Source organism: Musca domestica, unplaced genomic scaffold (genome assembly GCF_030504385.1).
Source record: "Musca domestica strain aabys unplaced genomic scaffold, Musca_domestica.polishedcontigs.V.1.1 2, whole genome shotgun sequence".
NCBI classification, from domain to species: domain Eukaryota; kingdom Metazoa; phylum Arthropoda; class Insecta; order Diptera; family Muscidae; genus Musca; species Musca domestica.
The window spans coordinates 37960142-37981549 of NW_026712249.1; the positions used below are offsets into that span (position 1 = coordinate 37960142).

The 21408-nt window shown below is 36.0% G+C and overlaps 1 protein-coding gene across 3 annotated transcripts in view; it reads left to right on the top strand.

The window, feature by feature from the left end:
* LOC101887274 (titin) overlaps positions 1-21408 on the top strand; it is an 84497-nt gene that overhangs the window by 43464 nt on the left and 19625 nt on the right. For all 3 annotated transcript variants that reach the window (XM_020035375.2, XM_059122139.1, XM_011292582.3), the window contains 6 exons: positions 16603-17948; positions 18658-18955; positions 19015-19888; positions 19957-20263; positions 20328-20485; positions 20555-20710. In XM_020035375.2, the coding sequence (XP_019890934.1) occupies positions 17251-17948; positions 18658-18955; positions 19015-19888; positions 19957-20263; positions 20328-20485; positions 20555-20710 (2491 nt within the window). In that variant the 5' untranslated portion in view covers positions 16603-17250. The remainder of the gene's footprint in view (positions 1-16602; positions 17949-18657; positions 18956-19014; positions 19889-19956; positions 20264-20327; positions 20486-20554; positions 20711-21408) is intronic.

Below are 21408 nucleotides of genomic sequence, written 5' to 3' on the forward strand. Positions count from 1 at the left end.
AATGAGTTATTCAGCTCATTTAGCTTTTTTTATTTGCTGGGTTATTGAAAATTAACAATAGCAATAACAACAATCAACCCAGCAACAAAGACCCCAATCTATTGTTCTAATTAATCAATTTTAATTTCATATCATTACACAATTCCACTACAAAGCTACCTTTTGCAAAAAAAAAAATGAAATAAAAACAAAAAAGCTTTTCAAATTCAAACAAAACAAAAAAAAAAGAAAAATTAAAAATAACAACACTAATAACAAATTCCGTCAGCAGAAACACGGAATGACTGACGACTGACGCGACTGCAAACAAAATTCTATTCAATTTCGATTCACATTGAAATGCATTTTTTGAACTACAAAAAAAAAATTGAATAAAAACAATTGGAAAAACACTGCGAAACGAATTGACTTGAGTTATACCACAATGTCTATGAACTGCTCTGGCATGGCAGCAGAATCAGCTGCAGCAGCGTTAAATAAAAACCAAATCGGGACAACTTGCATTTCATTTCATTGCCTGCCTGCCTGCTGAGGCTTCCAACCGATTTTGAGGCTGTTATTTGGTGTTTTCAAACCAGGGGCAAACTTACGTTGCGAATTGTGCAAAAAACGTGACAATGCCAATGAAAATGGAAATAAAACGGCAGAAAAAGCAAAAACCATAGCCTAATAATGGCAGCAGAGCACCAACACAGCTTTCTATCCATCCAACAACAATGGAGAATCAAATTCAAATTCTATTCCATTTTAACTTTTTTGTTGTTGCTTTTTTTGCAATTGCCATCGAATCGAGTTACAGGAAGAAGAATTGAGAAAATGATCCGCATAGCAGTAAAATGCAGTGAATTTGTAATGAATGTTGGGCTACACAAACAAAAGCAAAAACAGTACCTCTGGATGCTACAAATGACAGCCATTGGAGTATGTCAATGTGATGGATGGATAGTTAATGACCTAACTGACCAGAGGCTGTGCAAATTAAAGTGTTTTTGTTCTTTTCTTATCCAAATTCGGTTGACCTAATTTTCAATACCTTCTTTGTGCTTCTTCTGGGAAATAAAATGAGAAAAGATCGAACATTTTTGTAGTCAGAATCTCATATAGCTTTCAGAACTATGTAGTAAGAGGTACAAAATAATCTACTAGAATTGTAAAATTTTGATAAATTTGATTTTTATACCCCTTAGCCATATGGCTACAGAGGGTATATATAATTTTTTATGACCAAAACGTGCCTCATCGAATTACCGGTTTTGAACCCTAGGTCTCTTTGGACCAAATCCGTTTCAAAACATTTGATATCGATCTAGCGATGTACGTCCGTCTGGCTGGTGCGCCCTATAATTCTCGAACCGATTTGGTCGAAACTTGGTACATCGTAATATTGTTATCAAACTTAGATCGAGTTCGGAGATGGAAAATATCGGTTAACTCTTTCTGGTACCTTTCCCCCAAATGTCAAGATTTTCCAAGAAAATAATTTACTGTAAGAAAGAGAAAGGATAATTCGATTTTGTTCCAACTTTCAAATCCTAAAATTTGCATCAGTGCTAGGTCGGGTGCGAAAATATCGGTCCACTCCATCAAGTCCTCCCCTCAAACAATCAAAATTTGGAATAATTGTAACTCTTATAAAATGTAATGTAAGAGTCCGATTGTCTTCAAATTACACACATCATAATATTTTTATTAATCCAAGGTCTGGTGTGAATATCCACTTCTTCTCGTACCTCCGCCACAGAGGGTCAAAGTTTTGAATACATGAAATTAACATCATATTCCTATTTAGACTAGGCAAAGATGGTAGAGATCGGACCATTTCTTCTGGTACCTTCCCCACGAAGGGTCAAAGTTTTGAATAACAAAAAGGATCATAAGCATCCGGTTCTCTACGAATTACACACATCACAATATTTTTATAAACACAAGGTCTGGTGTGAAGATGGGACCACTCCTTCTGTTACCTCCCCCACAAAGGGTCAAAATTTTGAGAAGCCATGAAGCTCATAAAACACAAAATTAACATCCGATTCCATTCAGACTTGGCATATTTCAATATTTCAAGATCTGCTTCGGAACCTCCCACATAAAGAGTCAACCGTTTGAATAATAATAGCTCATGGCTGGGGGTATACATTTGTCGGCAAAACCGATCGATACTATTATACTTGTTATAAGGTATTTATGCGAAGTCGATCATGCCAACTATGTACCTTTTTGATAAGTATTATGGCTTTAGAGCAGTAATAATTTGTAATCGGAAGGAAATTATATATGGGAGGTGTAACCACCTCTGAATTGATTTTCAAATTTCACGGAGGCATTTGTAGCTCTCGTACCAAATATCATTGCTGTAGAGAGCATGATATGACTTCGAAAGAAAAATTGTATATATCGGAGCCATAGATACATGGGAACGAAGTTTCAGCGTCCATCCAATATGGTCTGATTTGTCATTTTTGAGAAATCGGGAAATCGGATGAAGATATATCCAGATCTCATCCGTTCCGATCATATCTATCTGAACCGATTTTCATGAAATTTGAAGTTCTTGCTTCGAGACTGTAAGCGGTTGTACGTGACAAAATCCAATTTTCTAGGGCTGATATTAACCATTTGGTGCACAGTAAAACTTAAATCAAACGAAGAATATATATGGGAGCTATATCCAAATCTGAACCGATCTTGAGAGGACTATTTCAGGGCTGTATTTTCTATATGTGAAGTGCATATTACGAATGTGAGAGACTTAAACACCAAATCGGGTGAATTATATGTATGGGAGCTATAGCTATATCTGAACCGATGTTCATCAAATTCGAAGTACTTGCTTCTGGGCTGAATGCGATCGGATGTGCCGAGATCCTAGTTGGGCGAATATTAGGTATATGGCTCACAATACACTTGAAACCGGGCGAAGATATAAATGGGAGCATATCTAAATTTGAACCGATTCTCACTAATTTCAATAGGGTTCGTCCAAATAAATGATTTAAGGAAAATAAATGATTTGAGGAAAATTTTATATCAATCGGACAATGATTGCGACCTGTACTTTGTTTATAGAAATGCATGGACAGACGGACGGACATGGACAAATCCAATCAGAATGTGATTCTATGATCTTCAAAAGAAACTGTAGGACTATTTCGTTTCCTTGTGAATGTTACAAAATACGGTTCAAAGAAATAATATCCTGTATACACTATGGCGTAGGGTATAAAAAAGTATTTAAGGCTACTTTTACATTATGTCAGAGACATATGTGAAGTGACCTTTTTTATATTTCTTTTTTATAAAATTGTAGCACACTTTTAGGAGCTCTCGGCAATTTTCAGTTATATTCAGTTATCTTCGAAGCTTGTGATCACTTTTTCTTTTACCTTTAAGTCAAGTTACGTCCCAAAGACAGACAATTATTTTTGGAATCTATGGAGGAGAATACAGTATCTGAAGTCTATGTAATGTCACATTTTCCGTAATTATCTGCATCATTTTTAATGTTTCATATAAGAAGAAGGGGTCAGGTCTTTGCGATCTGAACCAAATCAAATCAAACCATCCAAATCTCTTCCTTATATGCTTGTGTTTCCCTATTAATTTTTGGTTGAAGGAGATCTAAAAAAAACTCAATTCCATCAAACGTTTATTCTTTTCGCAATAACTAAAGAAACGATAGCTTGTTTACATTAATCGTTTATTTCATTTTTTTATTTTCCTTTTCATTTATAGTTTGTTTTCGAATCGAAACCTTGATATTTCAAACTGGCGATCAACTATTAAAAAAAAAACAAAAGTCAGTCACTCAGTCATTAAGTCACTTTATATTATTGTCATGATAATGTTTGAATGTAACACATACTCGCTCGTTCACTCTACTGACTGATTAACTGACTGACTGACTGACTGACTGACTGACAGACAAACATTCGATTTCTTTCCATTGAACTTCTTCTTTGTTTAATTATATTTTTTTGCAGTTAATTGTCCGATGGTCGGGGCAATGAATGCAAAGTTGTTTACAAACAAAACTGTGTCGTCGTCGTCGCCGTGGTGTGGAGGTTGGGTGGGTTGTGGTATGTTTCTCTTTCTAAGGCTTTTAATCTCCTCTCGTATCACAGTGATGTCTACTCTTCTCGAGGAGAACTTACAGGAATGTTGGGGGTGAGAATATGAGAAGGAACTTGATTTCGAGAAATGGGCATCGTGGACTTTTCATACATTTTGTATACTTCTTTTGACCTGCAATAATATCGACCCGACCCTAATGTTGTTATGCGAATGACACATTATTTGTTGGCATCCTGGTAATGTCTAAGACTTTGTTGATAATGTGTTTGACCTACTGGTAATATAAGGGGTATGTTGTTGCCATTTTTGTATACGTTATTTTGCCTTCTTTGTTGTAATAACTAGCAAGTGCCTGCTACTTCCTCAGCGAAAAGTCAACCTTAAAATTTCAGATTCATTCCAACAGTTCGCGTTAGCCCTTTTTATACCCTCCACCATACATAGTATGGAGGTATATTAAGTTCGTCATTCCGTTTGTAACTTATCGAATTAATAATTTTAGACATTACAAAGTATATATATTCTTGATCGGCGTAAAATTCAAAGACGGTTTAACTCTGTCCGTCCGCCGTCTCTCCGTCTGTTGTAATCACGCTAGAGTCAAGATGAATTAAGATAGGAAGCTAAATTTTTGTACAGATTAGTCTTTAGTGTGCAGGCAGGTCAGGTTCGAAGATGGGCTATATCGGTCCACGATATCGTACCTCCTGTACCTCCCCATATAACGGTACCTCCCGATATTCGGTATTTTAATGATTGTTGCCAAATTTTTTAATGGAATTTTTGCTTCTGGATACTTCACCCCCTAGAGGAGAATTGTCTATATAGGTCCATGATATCGTATCTCCCCGATATAATGGTACCTCCTGATATTCGGAATTTTCATGATTTTAGCCACGGTTTTCAATGACGTTTTCTGAAAATCCACGCAAAGAGTTCCTTCTAAGTACTTTACCCCTGGAAGAGAATTGTCTATATAAATCTACAATATCGTATATCCCCCATATAACTGTATCTTCCCATATTCGGTATTTTAATGATTTTAGGGATATTATTTTTCGGAGTTGTTTTAAATTTCGTATTTGAAGTTGGCAATGGGTACTACAGACTATGGCAAAATTATAAAATTACTTATGAAGGTATAACGGGTTTCACATATGAGCTATTTTTCGAAATTTTTTGAAATTTCACAAGTTGCTTCCAAATGGTACGGCCCGACCGAACTTTTTCTTTTTCGCAAAGAATAATAAAAAATGTTTACCTTTTAAACCACAAAGTCTTCAAAATCTTTAATTTTTAAATTCACCGAGGAGGCTTTCACAATAGACCCATGTACAATTTTCTGTCCAAAACTATTTTACATCCCAATATTTAAACAGGCCACGAAAACCAACAGTGATGTCAATATCAAATTTCAGAAGTTCAGATCTTTCCCTTCTCCAATACCGAATTTAGAAACATTTAGTACATATATCCGACACAATCTACATATCTCCATCCTAGACACCAACAGTGTTTCAAAATTAGTACCATTTAGTACTTTTCGTACAATTGTAGTACACATTTCCAAAACCACCTGCATGTCTGAATTTCAGATACCAACAGCGACCACAAATCAAATTTAAGGATTCCAGCTCTATCCCTTCACGCAATACCAAATTTAGTACTATTTAGTACTTACTACTATTTCGTGCAAAAAACTACGCATTTCCAAAACTGCTACCAGATCTCAACACTAGACACCAACAGCGACCTCAATATTAAATTTCTGGATTCCAGCCCTATATCAAATTCACCCAATACCAAATTTAGTTTTCCAAATTTAGTTCTTACTACTATTTCGTACACATTTCCAAAACCACCATACCAACAGAGACCTCAATATCAAATTTCTGGATTCCGGCTCTATACATTCAAATTCAGTATCATTTATTCCTTTTTGTATAATTTTAGTACCCATTTTCAAATCCATTTGCATATCTCCATCCTAGACACCAACAGTATCGCAATATAAAATTTCACGGTTTCAGCTCCATCCCTTCAGCCAACATCAAATTTAGTACCATGAGTAGTATAAAGTACGCATATCCAAAACCAGCTCCTTTTCTCAACCACAAACTCCTACAGTGACATCCTTATCAAATGCCAGCCCTATCCCATCACCCAATACCAAATTTAGTACCATTTAGTACTTTTTGTAAATATAACACGCATTTCCAAACCACCCCAAACTCTCAAGCCATTAATAATATAAAAATAAAATTTCAGAATTTCAGCTCTATACCTTAATCCAGTACCAAATAATGTACCACTCAGTACTTTTCGTACAATTATAGTACAGATTTCCGCAATCACCTCCATATGTCCAGGCTTCACATGAACACCGACCCTAATACCAAATTTAAAGCACTATTTTTTAACTCAATAGCAAATTGTACGAAATATAGTACCACTTAGTACTTTTCGTACAATTATGGTACACGTTTTTGCAACCAACTCTATATGTTCAGACTACATATGGGCAGCGACCCAAATACCGAATTTCAGATTTCAAACACTATCTGTTCACCCAATACCAAGTTGTACCAAACATAGTACTTTCCGTACAATTATAACACATGCTTCCAAACCACCTCTATATGTGCGGGCTTAACATCACAGGGACCCCAATACCAAATTTAAGATTTCAAGCACTATTTGTTCACCTAATACCAAGTTGCACCAAATATAGTACCAAGTTGCACCAAATTATGTATATTACGTGCTCTTGTAGCACACATTTCCAAAACCACCTCTTTATCACAAATCTACCACCAACGAGAATTCTGGTTTCATCCGTTCACTTAAAAACAAAACTTTCCAAATTTAGTACCATTTAGTACAGTTCGTACATTTAGTACACATTTCAAAATCACCTTCATATATAAAATTTACTTCCCAACCATGATTTTCACACCAAGTGTTCAGTTTTTAGTTCTAAGCGTTCACATAATACCAAATAGTACCATTTTAGAAGTTTAGTACCATTTTAGAACCTTTCGTGACCTTAAATTTCATTTTAAAAAAATCTTTGGTACATCTATTCTGTACTCCATCAGTGACCCTCATGCCAAATTTCAGAATTTCAACTCATTATGTTTGCCCAATGCAAACTATATGAAGTTATTAGTACATTTTATTACTTTTCGTAGGAATTTCCGAAGCCTATACGTCTACGCACCATGACTCACCCTCGTGCACAGTTTTAAGATTCTAGCTTCAGCCTGGGCGTTGATTCTTAGTCAATTACTTTGCCTCTCTTTTACAAATATAGATTTATTATTTTTCTCCTTACTGGTATTGGATAGGGTAATAAGTTGCTATTAAAAATATGTTGTTATTACTTGGAGTATGGAAATTGTTAATGTAAGCGGTTTTTGATTTTTAAAACATATTGTCAACACTGAAGTCTGTTATTGATCACCTCGCTCGCCCTCTCTTGCCTTGGCTGTGTGTGGGTTAACATTTAAAACGCAATTTTTTGCTGTGAGTGTTGTTTTTGTTTTCGCAAAAAATACGAAAAAAAAACGCAGAACGTCTATATCGGACAAATAGCGCTCAGCTGGTGAGGAAGATTTACCAACAACACTTTGGTCATGTTTTTAGTGATAACAACGATGTTGTACTGCCAGCCCGCCAGTTAGTCAGCCAGCTAGTGAGTGAGGCCATACCGTTTCTAGTAGCCATAGTCATTGTGTTTTGTTTTGTTGTGTCGCTTCTGAAGCTATTACCCCCTTTTTGTTTTTGTTTCGTTTTTTTTTTGTTATTTTTTCGCTATCAATTCTTTTGTTGTTATTTTGTTTTTTATTTTGTTTTTTTCTTAGATTTCGTCATTTTCTTGATTTGTATTTTTTTGTTTGAATTTTGTTTTTGTTATGATTTAATTTTGTTTTCGTTAAAAACCCAAAGAAAAAAACGTTCGATGGACGGACAGACAGACGTACGATCCGACGTATGTACTCTCACAAAATATGTGTGAGAGAAGCAGCCAAGAGGTGGTGGTAAATATGAATTTTATTCAAAACTCTGAAATTAGTTTAAGTTTGAAGATAAAAGCCAATAGATACGCATATTGGGCACAAAGAAATCGAAATCCAAGAAAAGAAGAAGAAAACAGCAAAAAATTTAACAAAAAACGCGCAAAAATATTCCACAAGCAGTAATTGTTGTAATTGTGTGTAAAAATAAATTAGTGCGTATTTGAGAAAAAAAAATCTAGAAAAAACAAACAAAAAATAAAAGAAAACAATAACAAATTTGAAATAAATTGAAAAATTTGTGAAAGTTAATGTTGAATAAAACTATTCTAAAGTAAGTTTCCATTGGGTGCGTCTGGATTTTTTGCTTTGTAAAATTGGCATTGTTTTTGTGCACTGAGTCAGGGTACAAAGGTACTTAAAGACTTATTCGAAATAAACTACTGTTTCAAATTCCTATACTCGAGACAATTTTGAATTTGTTACCCATGTTGTTGTGAACTGTTTACTATTTGTGTTTTTTTTTTTGTTTTTTGTTCGCTGCTATTCAATATTTATATATTGGCAGTGACATTAAAATTTATGAAAAATTACTCGAGACACACACGGAACGTCTGTCTGGCTGCATTCCTTAACGCAAAACAAACAACAATTTATACCTAATACGCACATTGGGCCGAACTGGTATGATGAAACTCAAACTTGGATATTAACGTGGAAATAACTTGAAAAAAATTATTCCGAAAAAAGCCAGTAAGGGGAGGTCAAAAATCGGGCGTGGCCGACTATATGAACCCTACACCACTATGCGTATTTAGTAGAGCTCCCTTAACAAAAAAGTTTATATTTGGAATTTATATAAATTAGATCATACCAACTATGAACCTTATTTGAAGGCGTAGCATGGCTTTAGAGTAGTCACAATTTGGGATCTATATCCAACTCTGAATCTATTTTCAACAAATTTGACGGAGACTTTTGTACCTCTAGTACAAATTAATAGCGTATAGTGCATGATATGACTTTGATAAAAAATTATTTCAAATAATATTTATTGGAGCAATAGACCGAGATTCACCAAATGGAAAAATTCGGTTGAATATTAAGAAATCGATTCAATTTGGGCTAATATTACATGGTGGAAAATAACCGTAAAATTGTATGAAGATGTATATCCAATGTATATAAAAATCTGAACCGATCTCGATAAAATTTGGCAGAAGTATTTTCGAGCTGTATCTGATCTGATCCGGCATCTAATATTATTGTTGTGGAGTGCATATAACGCATGTGAGGGACTTTAGCACAAAATCTGATGAAACATATATATGGAAGTTATAGCTATATCTGAACCGATTTTCACCAAAATTTGAAGAACTTGCTTCTTGGCTGAATTTCGTCGCCGTCAGTACTTCTGGGCTTAATTCCTTCGGAAATGCCAAAATGCAGTCCATTTGGGCTGGTATTAGGCATTTGGTGCACAATAAACCGGATAAAGATATATATGGGAGTTATATACAAATCTGAACCGATCTTGAAAAAATTTTAGGCACTTATTTCTTAGCTGTATCTAATATATGGTACCGAAGATCATTGCTGTGGAGTGCATATTACGCATGTAAGAGAATAAAAACCCGAAAATCGGATGAAACATATATATGAGAGCTATAGCTATATCTGAACCGATTTTTACAAAATTTGTTTCCAGGATGAATTCAGTCGGAATTGCCAAGATTCAGTTTATTTGGACTGATATTAGCCATTTGGTGCACAATAAACCTGATATCCGATAAAGATATATATGAAAGCTATATCCAAATCTGATCCGTTCTCGATAAAATTTAACTGAGATATTTCTGGGCTGTATCTGATATCTAATACCAAATATCATTCAAATTTTATATACTTGCTTCTAGACTAAATTCGGTCGGATGTGCCAAAATGTAGGTCATTTGGTGCACAACTAATCCGAAAACGGTCGAAGATATATATGGGAGCTATATCTAAATTTGAATCGATTCTCCATAAAATTTGACCGAGGTATTTCTAGGCTGTATCTGATATCTGGTACCAAATATCATTCAAATTTTATATACTTACTTCTTGACTAAATTCGGTCGGATGTGCCAAAATGTAGGTCAGTTGGACAGATATTGGTCATTTGGCGCACAATTAATCCGAAAACGGTCGAAGATATATATGTGAGCTATATCTAAATTTGAATCGATTCTCACCAATTTCAATAAGTTTCGTCCTTGGCCCAAGCAAATGATTTGCGGAAATTTTCATCTCAATCGGATAATAAATGCGACCTGCATTTTGTTCATAAAAATAAATGGACGGACGGAAATCTACTCAGAAAGTGATTCTATGAAGATCCTCAAAAGTAACAATGGGTCTATATCGCTTCCCTCTCCATGTTACAAACAAATGCAGGATATAAAAACGTTTGGACGAATTGACTAAAATAAAGAGAAGGCCATTCAGTGGGAGTGTATTTGGTAAAAAGTGGCCCATCATCCACGAAGACTATTGAATAGAATTACATTTTTAATTCCTAGCAAGTGAAAAAACATCAAATTCGGTTGCGCCGAATTTTTCATACCCTCCACCATGAATACCCTCAATCCAAAATTTGCTTATGGCCAAAACGGTTATATTCAACATCCCAAAACTTCAAAGTTTTCTTATACGAGGGCTATACTTAAATTGAATGTGTTTAAAAAAGAATTTAAGCGGTAAGAGAATTTAATTTTTACCGCTGATTTTTTATACCCTACACCAAGGTGGTCAGGGTATTATGTCTTTGTGCATTTGTTTGTAACAGGCAAAAGGAAACGAGATAGACCCATAGTTTCTTTTGATGATCTGCATAGAATCACATTCTGAGTCGATTTATGCATGTCCGTCCGTCCGTCCGCCTGTCCGTCCGTCCGTCCGTCTGTCTGTCCATGTATTTTTGTAAACAAAGTACAGTTCGCATTTATTGCCCTATCCAGATAAAATTTTGCACAAATCATTTGTTTGGCCCAAGGACGAACCCTATTAAAATTGGAGATAATCGGTCAAAATTTAGATATAGCTCCCATATATATCTTCGTCCGATTTGCCTTTTATTGTACGCCAAACGTGTAGTATCAGTCCGAATAGTATGAAATTTTGCACGTACGATCAGATTGGACCTGAAAATAAGTATGCCAAATTTAATCGAAATCGGTTCAGATTAAGCTATAGCTCCCATATATATTGTTCATTTGATTTGTTGTATTTGTTACCCACAGCCGTAATATGCACTCTGTAACAACAATATTTGGGGAAATATATCAAATACAGCTCAGAAATACATTTGCTAAATTTATCGAGATCGGTTCAGATTTGGATATAGCTCCCAAATATAACTTCGTCCGATTTACCTTTGATTGTGCACTTGTTGTGGCTTGTTTGTTCGGGATACCGTAGTATTTTGGTCAGGCCTGACCATTTTGCAACAGCTCAGAAATATCTTTGGCAAATTTTATCGAGATCGGTTCCGATTTGGATATAGCTCCCATATATATTTTTATCCGATTTCAAATTAATTGTGCACCAAATGGGCAATACAAGTCCGAATTTAAAAGATTCATATGCTTCGGCATATTTAGTCCTTTGAACTTTAAATTATAATCATAGCGTGTATGATTGAATTCTCCCATAAAAACTTTTAATTGTTATGTGGAACTGTACTAAATTAGCAAAGTGGTGTAGGGTATCATAAAGTCGGCCCCGCGCGACTTTAAGACTTTCTTTACTGTTTTTTTTTTTTTTAAATTGGGACCAAATCCTTCCAAATACCGAAAAACTGAAGGTACCTTTATATTGGGGATATACCAAAAAGTGGACTGACATTGATTTTTTTTATTCTACGAAGAGTTACACTACCCAATGAGAACCTGAAATGTCAAATAAAAGCTGATTTGTTTGAAAATTGGCGCTAAGTCTTAAAAGGTTCCGCCTCTTCCACACTTTTGGTAATCTTCAGATGAAGATTCCTCGCAATCCGTGCATTTTAGGTGTATAGTGTCTTAAATTTCAACATTCAAGCAAGTGACTAAAAAATCCTTTCAAACGGGATCGCAGCAAATCAAAATATTTTACCAAATTGTTTGTCGTAAAATTCTACTACAGGTCCCTGAAGGCGTTAAAAGTCCTAAGTCCTACCTAAACGCCAGGAATTCATTCATTAGGATTTAATTCTAATAAATGACACTTGAATTCTCCTTCATAGAAAAACAGTATTTCAAACTTTAATTAGCTAAATTGTGATTCTTACTTTATGTAATTTTAACAAGTTTTTATTCTTCCTTTCCCCACAGTGTATCCAAATTTTTTGTACATTATTTTTGTTAAACAATTTGCATTGCATTAAAATTGGAATATATTAAGAATTTCATTAAAATGCTCACTCAATTGAAAAAAAAAACAAATAAAAACAAAAATTCATGTCTGTTTTATTTAGGGTAGGTAAAGGTGTCGTCGCTGTTTGCCTGTCTGTCAGCTTGTCTGCCTACTTACCCCCTGACTTTTGCATGCGTTGTCGTTTTCTGTGTGTGTAAATAACTGACGATTACTCATTGATAAGTCATTCCCGTTTCACGTTCACACAAAGGAATACTTTATGGGGTGCAATTTGACTAAACAAATTTCATTTATTATGAAAATGCAAAAGAGTAAATAATAATAGTAATAATATGGATTTTTGTTTTGTTTTTGCAAGTTGCGGTTATTGTTGGGAAAGTTTTGTTGTGCATGTGTAAGCAAGGTGGTGTGCTGGTGCATGCGTCGGGATTTTTTTTTTTAGGTTAATTATATACCTGTAATTTAATGACAAACAAACGAATAAAGTGTGTACTAGGAATAATTGCGGGATATGTACATATAAGGTTTATATACCTAACAAAAACTTCGGAGTTGCAGGACCAGAATATTCAATTAGAATGTAATGTAAACAAACTGCCTTCTGCATGTAGGTTGAAAAAAGTTGGTTATTCCTAAGAAAAATACAAAGCACTTACTTTTCTCTTTATCAAGTAATGAATAAAGTCGTCACAGAGTGTGTATGTCCGACTACAAATTCAAATGTTGTCAGTTCGAGCCTCGGAGTCAGCAAACGAAGAAACCCCTTAATGAAATACAATGTGAGATTTGAAAGAACCCTCAATGTTGTCTTCCAATGAGTCAATTGAAGCGAGCACGGCTGTATAGACATGAGTTTTAATATAAACACATAAAAATAGACTGAAGTGGACCGATATGACCCATATTCTGTACCAATGATTCCAGATGCAATCCGAATGTCTCCATAAAATGTTGAAGCTCTATCTTGAATTTTTTTTTCACAATGTAACCCAATCTATATGAGTCTCTTTGTATATATAGTCGGAACAATATGAAGGCCGTTTAAAGTGAGATTTTTAACCATATTTAAAACAAGAACCAAAAAGGTTGGAATTCCTTGTATTTTTCTTTGCAATATACCTGAAGGATGGAAGAGGGAGTAACTTGCCCTATCTATTTAGGTTGCTTTGCAATGTAAACTTTCAAAACTCCGATTCACGTGTTATCCTTTTGGTCTACATTCATAATCTCTTGGAATTTCCCAGTAATTTTTTCTACTTACTTATGTACCCACTTGCAAGTGTCCATTACTTCGTCAGCGAAAAGTTCACCTGAAAATTTTAGATTCATTCCAACATTTCATAATGTCAAATTAGTACAATTTAGTACTTGTTGAACAATTGTAATTCACATTTCCAAATCCAGCTCCATATCTCAATTCCACGTACCAACAGAGACCTGAATACCGTGTCGTACAAATGTAGGATACATTTCCAAACGACCGCCTTATTTCAAATACATATACCAATACTTGTCTAAATATGAAATTTCATAATTTTATCTCTATCCCTTCAACCAAGACCAAACTGAGTACCATTTAGTACTTTTTCGAATAATTTTAGTACAAATTTGCAAAACGACCTCCATATCTCAATTCCAGATACCAACATAGACCTCAATATCACATTTGCGGATACCAGCCCTATTCCTTCACACAACACCAAATTTAGTACCATTTAGTACAAATTTAGGACACATTTTCAAACCACCGCCTAATCTCAAATACATATACCATCAGTTATCTAAATGTGGAATTTCAGAATTTTACCTTCAACCAAGACTAAAATTAGTACCATTTAGTACTTTTCGTACAATTATAGTACACATTTCCATAACGACCACAAATCTCAACTGCAGATACCAACAGCGACCTCAATATTAAATTTGGGGATTTCAGCCCTATACCTTAACCCAACACCAAGTTTAGTACCATTTAGTACTTTTCGTACAAGTGTAAGATACATTTCCAAACCACGGCCAAATCTCAAATATATAAACCATCAGTTACCTAAATATGAGTTTTCATTAATTTATCTTTATCCCCTTAACCAAGACCAAAATAAGTACCATTTAGTACTTTTCGTGCAATTTTAGTATATATGTCCAAAACCACCTCCATGTCTCAATTCAAAATGCCAACAAAGACCTTAATATCAATTTTGAGGATTCCAGCCCTATTCCTTCACCCAACATCAAATTTAGTACGATATAGTACATGTCGTTCAAATATAGGATGAATATCCAAATTACCACCTAATCTCAAATACATATACCATAAGTTATCTAAATATGAAATTTCAGAATTTTATCTATATGCCTCCAACCAAGACCAAAATTGGTACCATTTAGTAGTTTTCGAACAATTTCAGTACACATTTGCAAAACTACCATCATATTTATTTCCAAATACCAACATAGACCTCAATATCAAATTTGGGGATTCCAGTCCTATCCCTTCACACAACACCAAATTAAGTACCATTTAGTACTTTTCGTACAAATATAGGACACATTTCGAAACCACCGTCAAATCTCAAACGCAGATACCATCAGTAAACTATACATCAAATTTCAGAATTGTATCTCCATCTCTTCACCCCATACCAAATATAGTTCCATTCAGTATTATTCGTACAATTATAGTACACATTTCCAAAATCACCTCCATTTCTCAATTCCGCATACCAACGGAGACCTCAATATCAGATTTGAGGTTTCCAGCCCTATCCCTTCACCTAAGACCAAATTTAGTACCATTTCGTACAAATATATGACGCATTTCCAAACCACCACCAAATCTCAGATACCATCAGCAATCGTAGTATCAAATTTCAGAATTTTATCTCTATACCTTCACCCAATGCCAAAAAAAAGTACTAGCATTCAGTACTTTTTGTACAATTATAGTGCACATTTCCGAAACCACCTCCATATGTCCAGACTACACATGAACAGCGACCCTAATAATAAATTTCAGATTTCAAGCATTCAATACCAAAGTGTACCATATATAGTACTATTTAGTACCTTTCGTGCTCTTGTAGTACATTTTTCCAAAACCACCTCTATATCACAAACCAATCACCGCAATACAAAATTTCAAAACTCCAGCTCCATCAGTTCACCCTACTAATTTACTACTGTTACCTGTTACTAATTTAGCACTATTTAGTACAGTTCGCGCATTTAGTACACATTTCCAAAGCCGCGTTCATATATAAAACTTACTTTCCAACCTTGATTCTCATGCCATATTTAAAGTTTTTAGCTCTATCCGTTTACATAATACCAAATGGTACCATTTTTGCAATTTAGTACCATGTTAGAACTTTACGTAGCCTTAATGGTGGAATTTTCAAAAAAAAAGCTTTGGTACATTTATCCTGCACTCCATAAGTGACTCTTATTTAGTGTTTTTCGTACCCTTTTTAACGAATTTCCGAAACCCAGCCTTATCACACGCCTATCCACAAAGACTGACCCTCGTGCAAAATTTCAAGATTCTAGCTTCAGTCGTTTCGTCTGGGCGTTGATTCGCAGTCAGTTATTTCACTACTCTTTCAGTTATATAGATAAATATAATAGGTACGATACCTTTGATACATAAGGCACCTTTTACAGAACTTCTACCAATAGAAGAACCTCCTGTCCCTCACTGGCATGATTTTGCAATAAAACGCAAATATGTTTTACAAACACAAAGATATTGCAATCAAAATACTTAAATTTCACAACTCCCATATAAGTTTCGAAATAACTGAAACTTTTCTCCTATTTTCACCATAAAATGAAACAAAGTTGTGCCGCTGATGACGAATAACAAAATAATCAAAATGCAGCCACAAAGTAGTAGCCAATGAATAATCTGAAACAATATCTTCATTGAAAAAGGAAAGAAAAAATATTCCACACTTTTGCTGCCATCATCAAAGCCAGGCTGTCAATCCATTTCAAGTAGGACTCTTGAGAATTTTTCTGTATTTTTTTATTTTTCTTCTTCTTTTCATTAAAAAATAAACAAGATAAAACCAACTGCACTTAAGATTTTGTAATAATCCGATTCATTTCTTTTTTTTTGCAGAAATTGACGACGTCGACGACGATAAGAAGAAGAAGAACAAGAAAATATCACACCGCAATTGGTTTGCAACGTCATTTTCAATAAATATAGAAAAAAAGTATTGATCGAAAGTCGTGAAAACAAAAGATTGTTGCTGTTGCCGAAACAACGGAACACCTCCAGCCATAAGGCTTGGCTGCTGCAGCAGACAGACTGTCTCCAGTTATATGACGACGACAAAAGCAACTGTCTGATTGCTGAATTAAAAGAAAAATAAAATTAATAACAAAATAACAACAACAACAAGAAAAATACAACAACAACAAAAGAAGAAAAAAATCAATAAAAAAAAATAAAACTGCACAAAAAAATCAAATTCATTCATTGGTTGGAGATCTCCAATATTGAATAACAATCAAATAAGAGAGCAAGCTCTCTTCCCTACCACTCTTGCGATTTTTTCACTCTCTTGGAGTTGTAAAACACTTCGAACGAGAGATTTGAAAAAATCCTAAAATTTAATCCAAGGAAAGAACAACTAAAAAACTGGAGATAAATAAATAAAAGAGAGTAACTATCACACACAAGAGATAATACTTCCTCTCCCTTCTTCCCTATCACCCCCGCACCCCTAAACAAATCAAAATTTAAGACGACGAAGCATTCAAAATGTCTGCCGATTCCCCAAGACGTTCGCTTAACACTGCACGAGGCCTTGTGGCCGTACCCTCGATTGTACCACCCCAGGTGGTAAGTGACAGATCAATTCTGGACTCGGCCATTGGATTATTCAATGAGGTAACGCTGGCCCATCAACCGCACACAGATCCCAAAGATACCATAACCTGGGCCCGTTTCGAGACAGCCGCCGACATCAGTGATCCTCGCTTTGGAGAAGACTGGGAATTGGATGGCAATGTGGCACCACCGCTACTGCTGATCTTGGGCTATGGTCTGGGCGTACAAGTCTGGGCCATACCCGCCAACGGTGAAGCTGTTGAAGTACTCTCCTGGCGTCATGGCATTGTGTCGGCCCTGCGTGTCCTACCCACCCCCTCCACATCGTCGAGCATTGAAGAGAATGGACGGGCCGATGAGCCAACCGATGCATTTGCCGAGAAGCGTCCACTAATTGCATTGGTCGACGGCAGTTCATCATCGGGCTCCCAGCCTCAGTTTTGTGCTGTGAATTTTATATCCCTTAAGACTGGTACCCAAGTTAAAGCGATCAAATTTAAGAATCCCGTCATCGATGTCTTGGCCAATCGTTCGTCGATTGTCATAACATTTCATGAACGTATTGCTGTGTTTGATGCTCGAACGCTGGAGGATCGTTTGTCCATAACAACCTGCTATCCAAGTCCGGGGTAAGTAGAATATTGAAAATATCTTTTTTCGCCAAAAGGAGATAGGAAAATATTCACCCCAGCTACTGAGGTAATTTTTTCCATATATTCATCTCAGCTGCTGAGGTAAGTTTTTCTACGGGAAAATATTCACCTCAGCTGCTGAGAGAAATTTTACCTTAGGAAAATATTCACCTCAGCTGTTGAGAGAAATTTTACCTTAGGAAAATGTTCACCTCAGCTGCTGAGAGAAATTTTACCTTAGGAAAATATTCACCTCAGCTGCTGAGGTAAATTTTTCCATAGGAAAATATTCACCTCAGCTGCTGAGGTAAATTTTTCCATAGGAAAATATTCACCTCAGCTGCTGAGGTAAATTTTTCCATAGGAAAATATTCGCCTCAGCTGCTGAGGTAAATTTTTCCATAGGACAATATTCACCTCAGCTTCTGAGGTAGTTTCTTCTATGGGAAAAATTAACCTCAACTGCTGAGGCAAGTTTTTCTATGGGAAAACATTCACCTCAGATTCCGAAGTAAGTTTTTCCATAGGAAAAATTCACTTCAGCAGCTGAGGTAAGTTTTCTATAGGAACAAATTCACCTCAGCCACTGAGGTAAGATTTTCTATACCTCAGCTTGATGAAATGCACTTCAGCTACCAATTATTTTTTGACTCTGAAAATTTCTTCTAATGAAGTTGTTGCTAATTGTATGTCCTCCTCTTTTTAGCATCAACCCCAATCCCGTGGCCTTAGGCCCTCGTTGGTTGGCCTATGCTGAACACAAATTGCTGCACTCAAAGCGCAGTGGTGGTGGCTGTGATGGTGAAGGTGTGGCCAGTTATACGGCCACGGTATTAAATGCCTCAAAATCGTTGGTGAAGGGTCTGCGAGAGCTGGGTGAACAAGTGGCTGCCGGGTTGACTGGTACCACGGGCAGTGGTACAAGTTCGAAAAATACTTCATTTGATTCGGGCACCGGACCAGATGCCAAACAACCTGGCATTATAACCGTTATAGATATAAAGGTAATTCCAATTATTATCTATCGGAAATTTAGTTAACCGATTTTTTTGTTCGTTTTTAGAATCCCCTGAGAGATTACAGTCCCACCACGGGTGTACCCATGTCGAGTGCCCAAACTGCTGGCACTGATCCCATAATTGCCCACTTTATTGCCCATTCTGAGGCTTTGGTGGCCATGGAATTCGACAACTCGGGCATGCTGTTAGTGACAGCTGATCGTAGAGGCCATGATTTCCATGTCTTTCGCATACAACCCAATCCGGTGGGTCCTAGTTTGGCGGCAGTCCACCACTTGTATGTTCTCCACCGTGGTGATACCAGTGCCAAAGTGCAAAATATTGCCTTTTCATTGGATTCACGTTGGGTTGCGGTGTCGACGTTGCGTGGTACAACTCATGTTTTTCCCATTACACCCTATGGTGGCCCCATGGGCGTACGAACCCACACATCACTGCATGTGGTGAATAAGTTATCACGTTTCCATCGTTCGGCTGGTCTTTCCGCTGAAGGACGTTCCAATTCACCCATTTCACATTCGGAAAGTACCACCTTCTCGCTGTCTCTGCAACCTTATCACAATGCTACACTACCACCATATCCAAGACCAACAGTGGTAATGCCATTGGCTCAATTGCGTCAGCCATTTGCCTTGGGCTCACCACCAGGCTCCGCCACCTTGGCGGGTGGTAAATCTGGCCCAGCTGGACCTGGTTCGGGATCTCAGAGACAAAGGTTGTCCTCCTTGTCCGATGATAGTGGCAAACCTTTAAGTGTGTGCGCCATTTTTGCTAAATCACGATCATGGTTATTGGATCCACCCAATGTGACACGAGAAGCTCCGCATCGCATGCAAAGGAAGGCCGTAGACTCATTGTTTGTCATGGCCGGACATGGAGCTCTCATACAATATGATTTGGATACAAAACTTGCCTCAAGTAATATTTTCAAAATGTGTTTCAAATTTTATTTTTATTTAATTAATCATTCTGTTTTTGCTTTCCAGATGTTGCCAAAGAAAAGATATGTGATGATACACCCATTGAACTGGAAGTTGAAGCCAAGGCCCAGTGGAATTTGGGCCGACGCAAAGAAGGATCTCAAGAGATAATGCCGCCCCTGTCCTCGGACAATTGGTTGGTGAAAAATCGCAATTCCTGCATGTTAACCGATAGTACACGGCAATATGATGACTCCGATGATCGGGGTGAATCTTGGCTGGCACAAGTTGAAATTGTAACACATGCTGGACCGCATCGTCGTTTGTGGATGGGTCCACAGTTTGTTTTCAAAACCTATAATACACCCAGCGGGTATGTGGTTTATTTAAAAACATTGATGCAATGGCAATAAATCCCATTTTGTTTTCTCTTTAAGGTCTAACTTGAGCCATGTCGATAGCGAAGCTGTTGAAATTGGCACTAACAAGGCTGCCGCTTCAACAAAGCCCGATCATTCAAGTCCCTTAAATATGCCCCTGTCGGCTGGTGGACGTTCCAGTGCTGTACCCGTGCTCATTGAATCGGGATCTTATAGTAGGTTTTAGGAGATATTTAATTTCAATGATTTAAATTTAATGTGCTCTCCTCCTTTCTTGTTTTCAGGCAGCATTGAACAGAGTCCCAAATTAATGGACCGTTTTCGCCACGATCACTTGGACTCCGACTATTCCGTGGCGCATGGTGATACTCGTCTAAAAGAAGATTTGGCTGATGCAATGCGTGAATCACCCTCCGTATCGACCGCATCAAAAGAATCTGGTAAGTTTCTTTGGCAATTTTTTTTACCCATATTATGTGTCCAGTTGTTTTTCTCTTTTTCTTAACTCTCTGTTTGTTTTAATTCATTTTCCCTAGTTTTTGGTTTTGTCATGTTTTTGATTTTTTTTTTTGACAATTACCAATTATTAAAAATTACAGTAGTTAATGATTTAGGGCCTGTTTTTGTGTGATGAAAAACACAATTTCAAATGTGTATTTCAAATTTTAAAATGAGTTTAAAATTATTAAAAACTCGTTTGGAATTGTGTTTTTCTTTCGTCATACAGAAACAGACCTTTAGATATTTTCGTTATATTTTTGCTTCATTTTTGTTTTACTATTTGTTTGGCATTGGTTTTGTTTTTTTTTTTTTTTTAATTTGTTTTTTGTTTATTTATTGTTCAACTAAAATTTTTTGAAAGCGGTGCATTAATCTAGTTATTTTAAATTATTATTATTTTTTTTTAAATCCCAGTTTCTTATTTTACAATTCATATTAAGTGAAATAACATTAAATTTTAATGAAACCATACACATGATGTACACCTAAAAGTTTGTCTACATTTCAAAAGTATGGTCTCTGTTTCCTAATCACATTTTCTTTTTTATTATTTGAATTTTTATTAAATAATGGGGTAGAAGTTGTAACTGTATTGCCAATTTAATTTCATAAAGGTTTGACTTTTATTTTTCAGTTT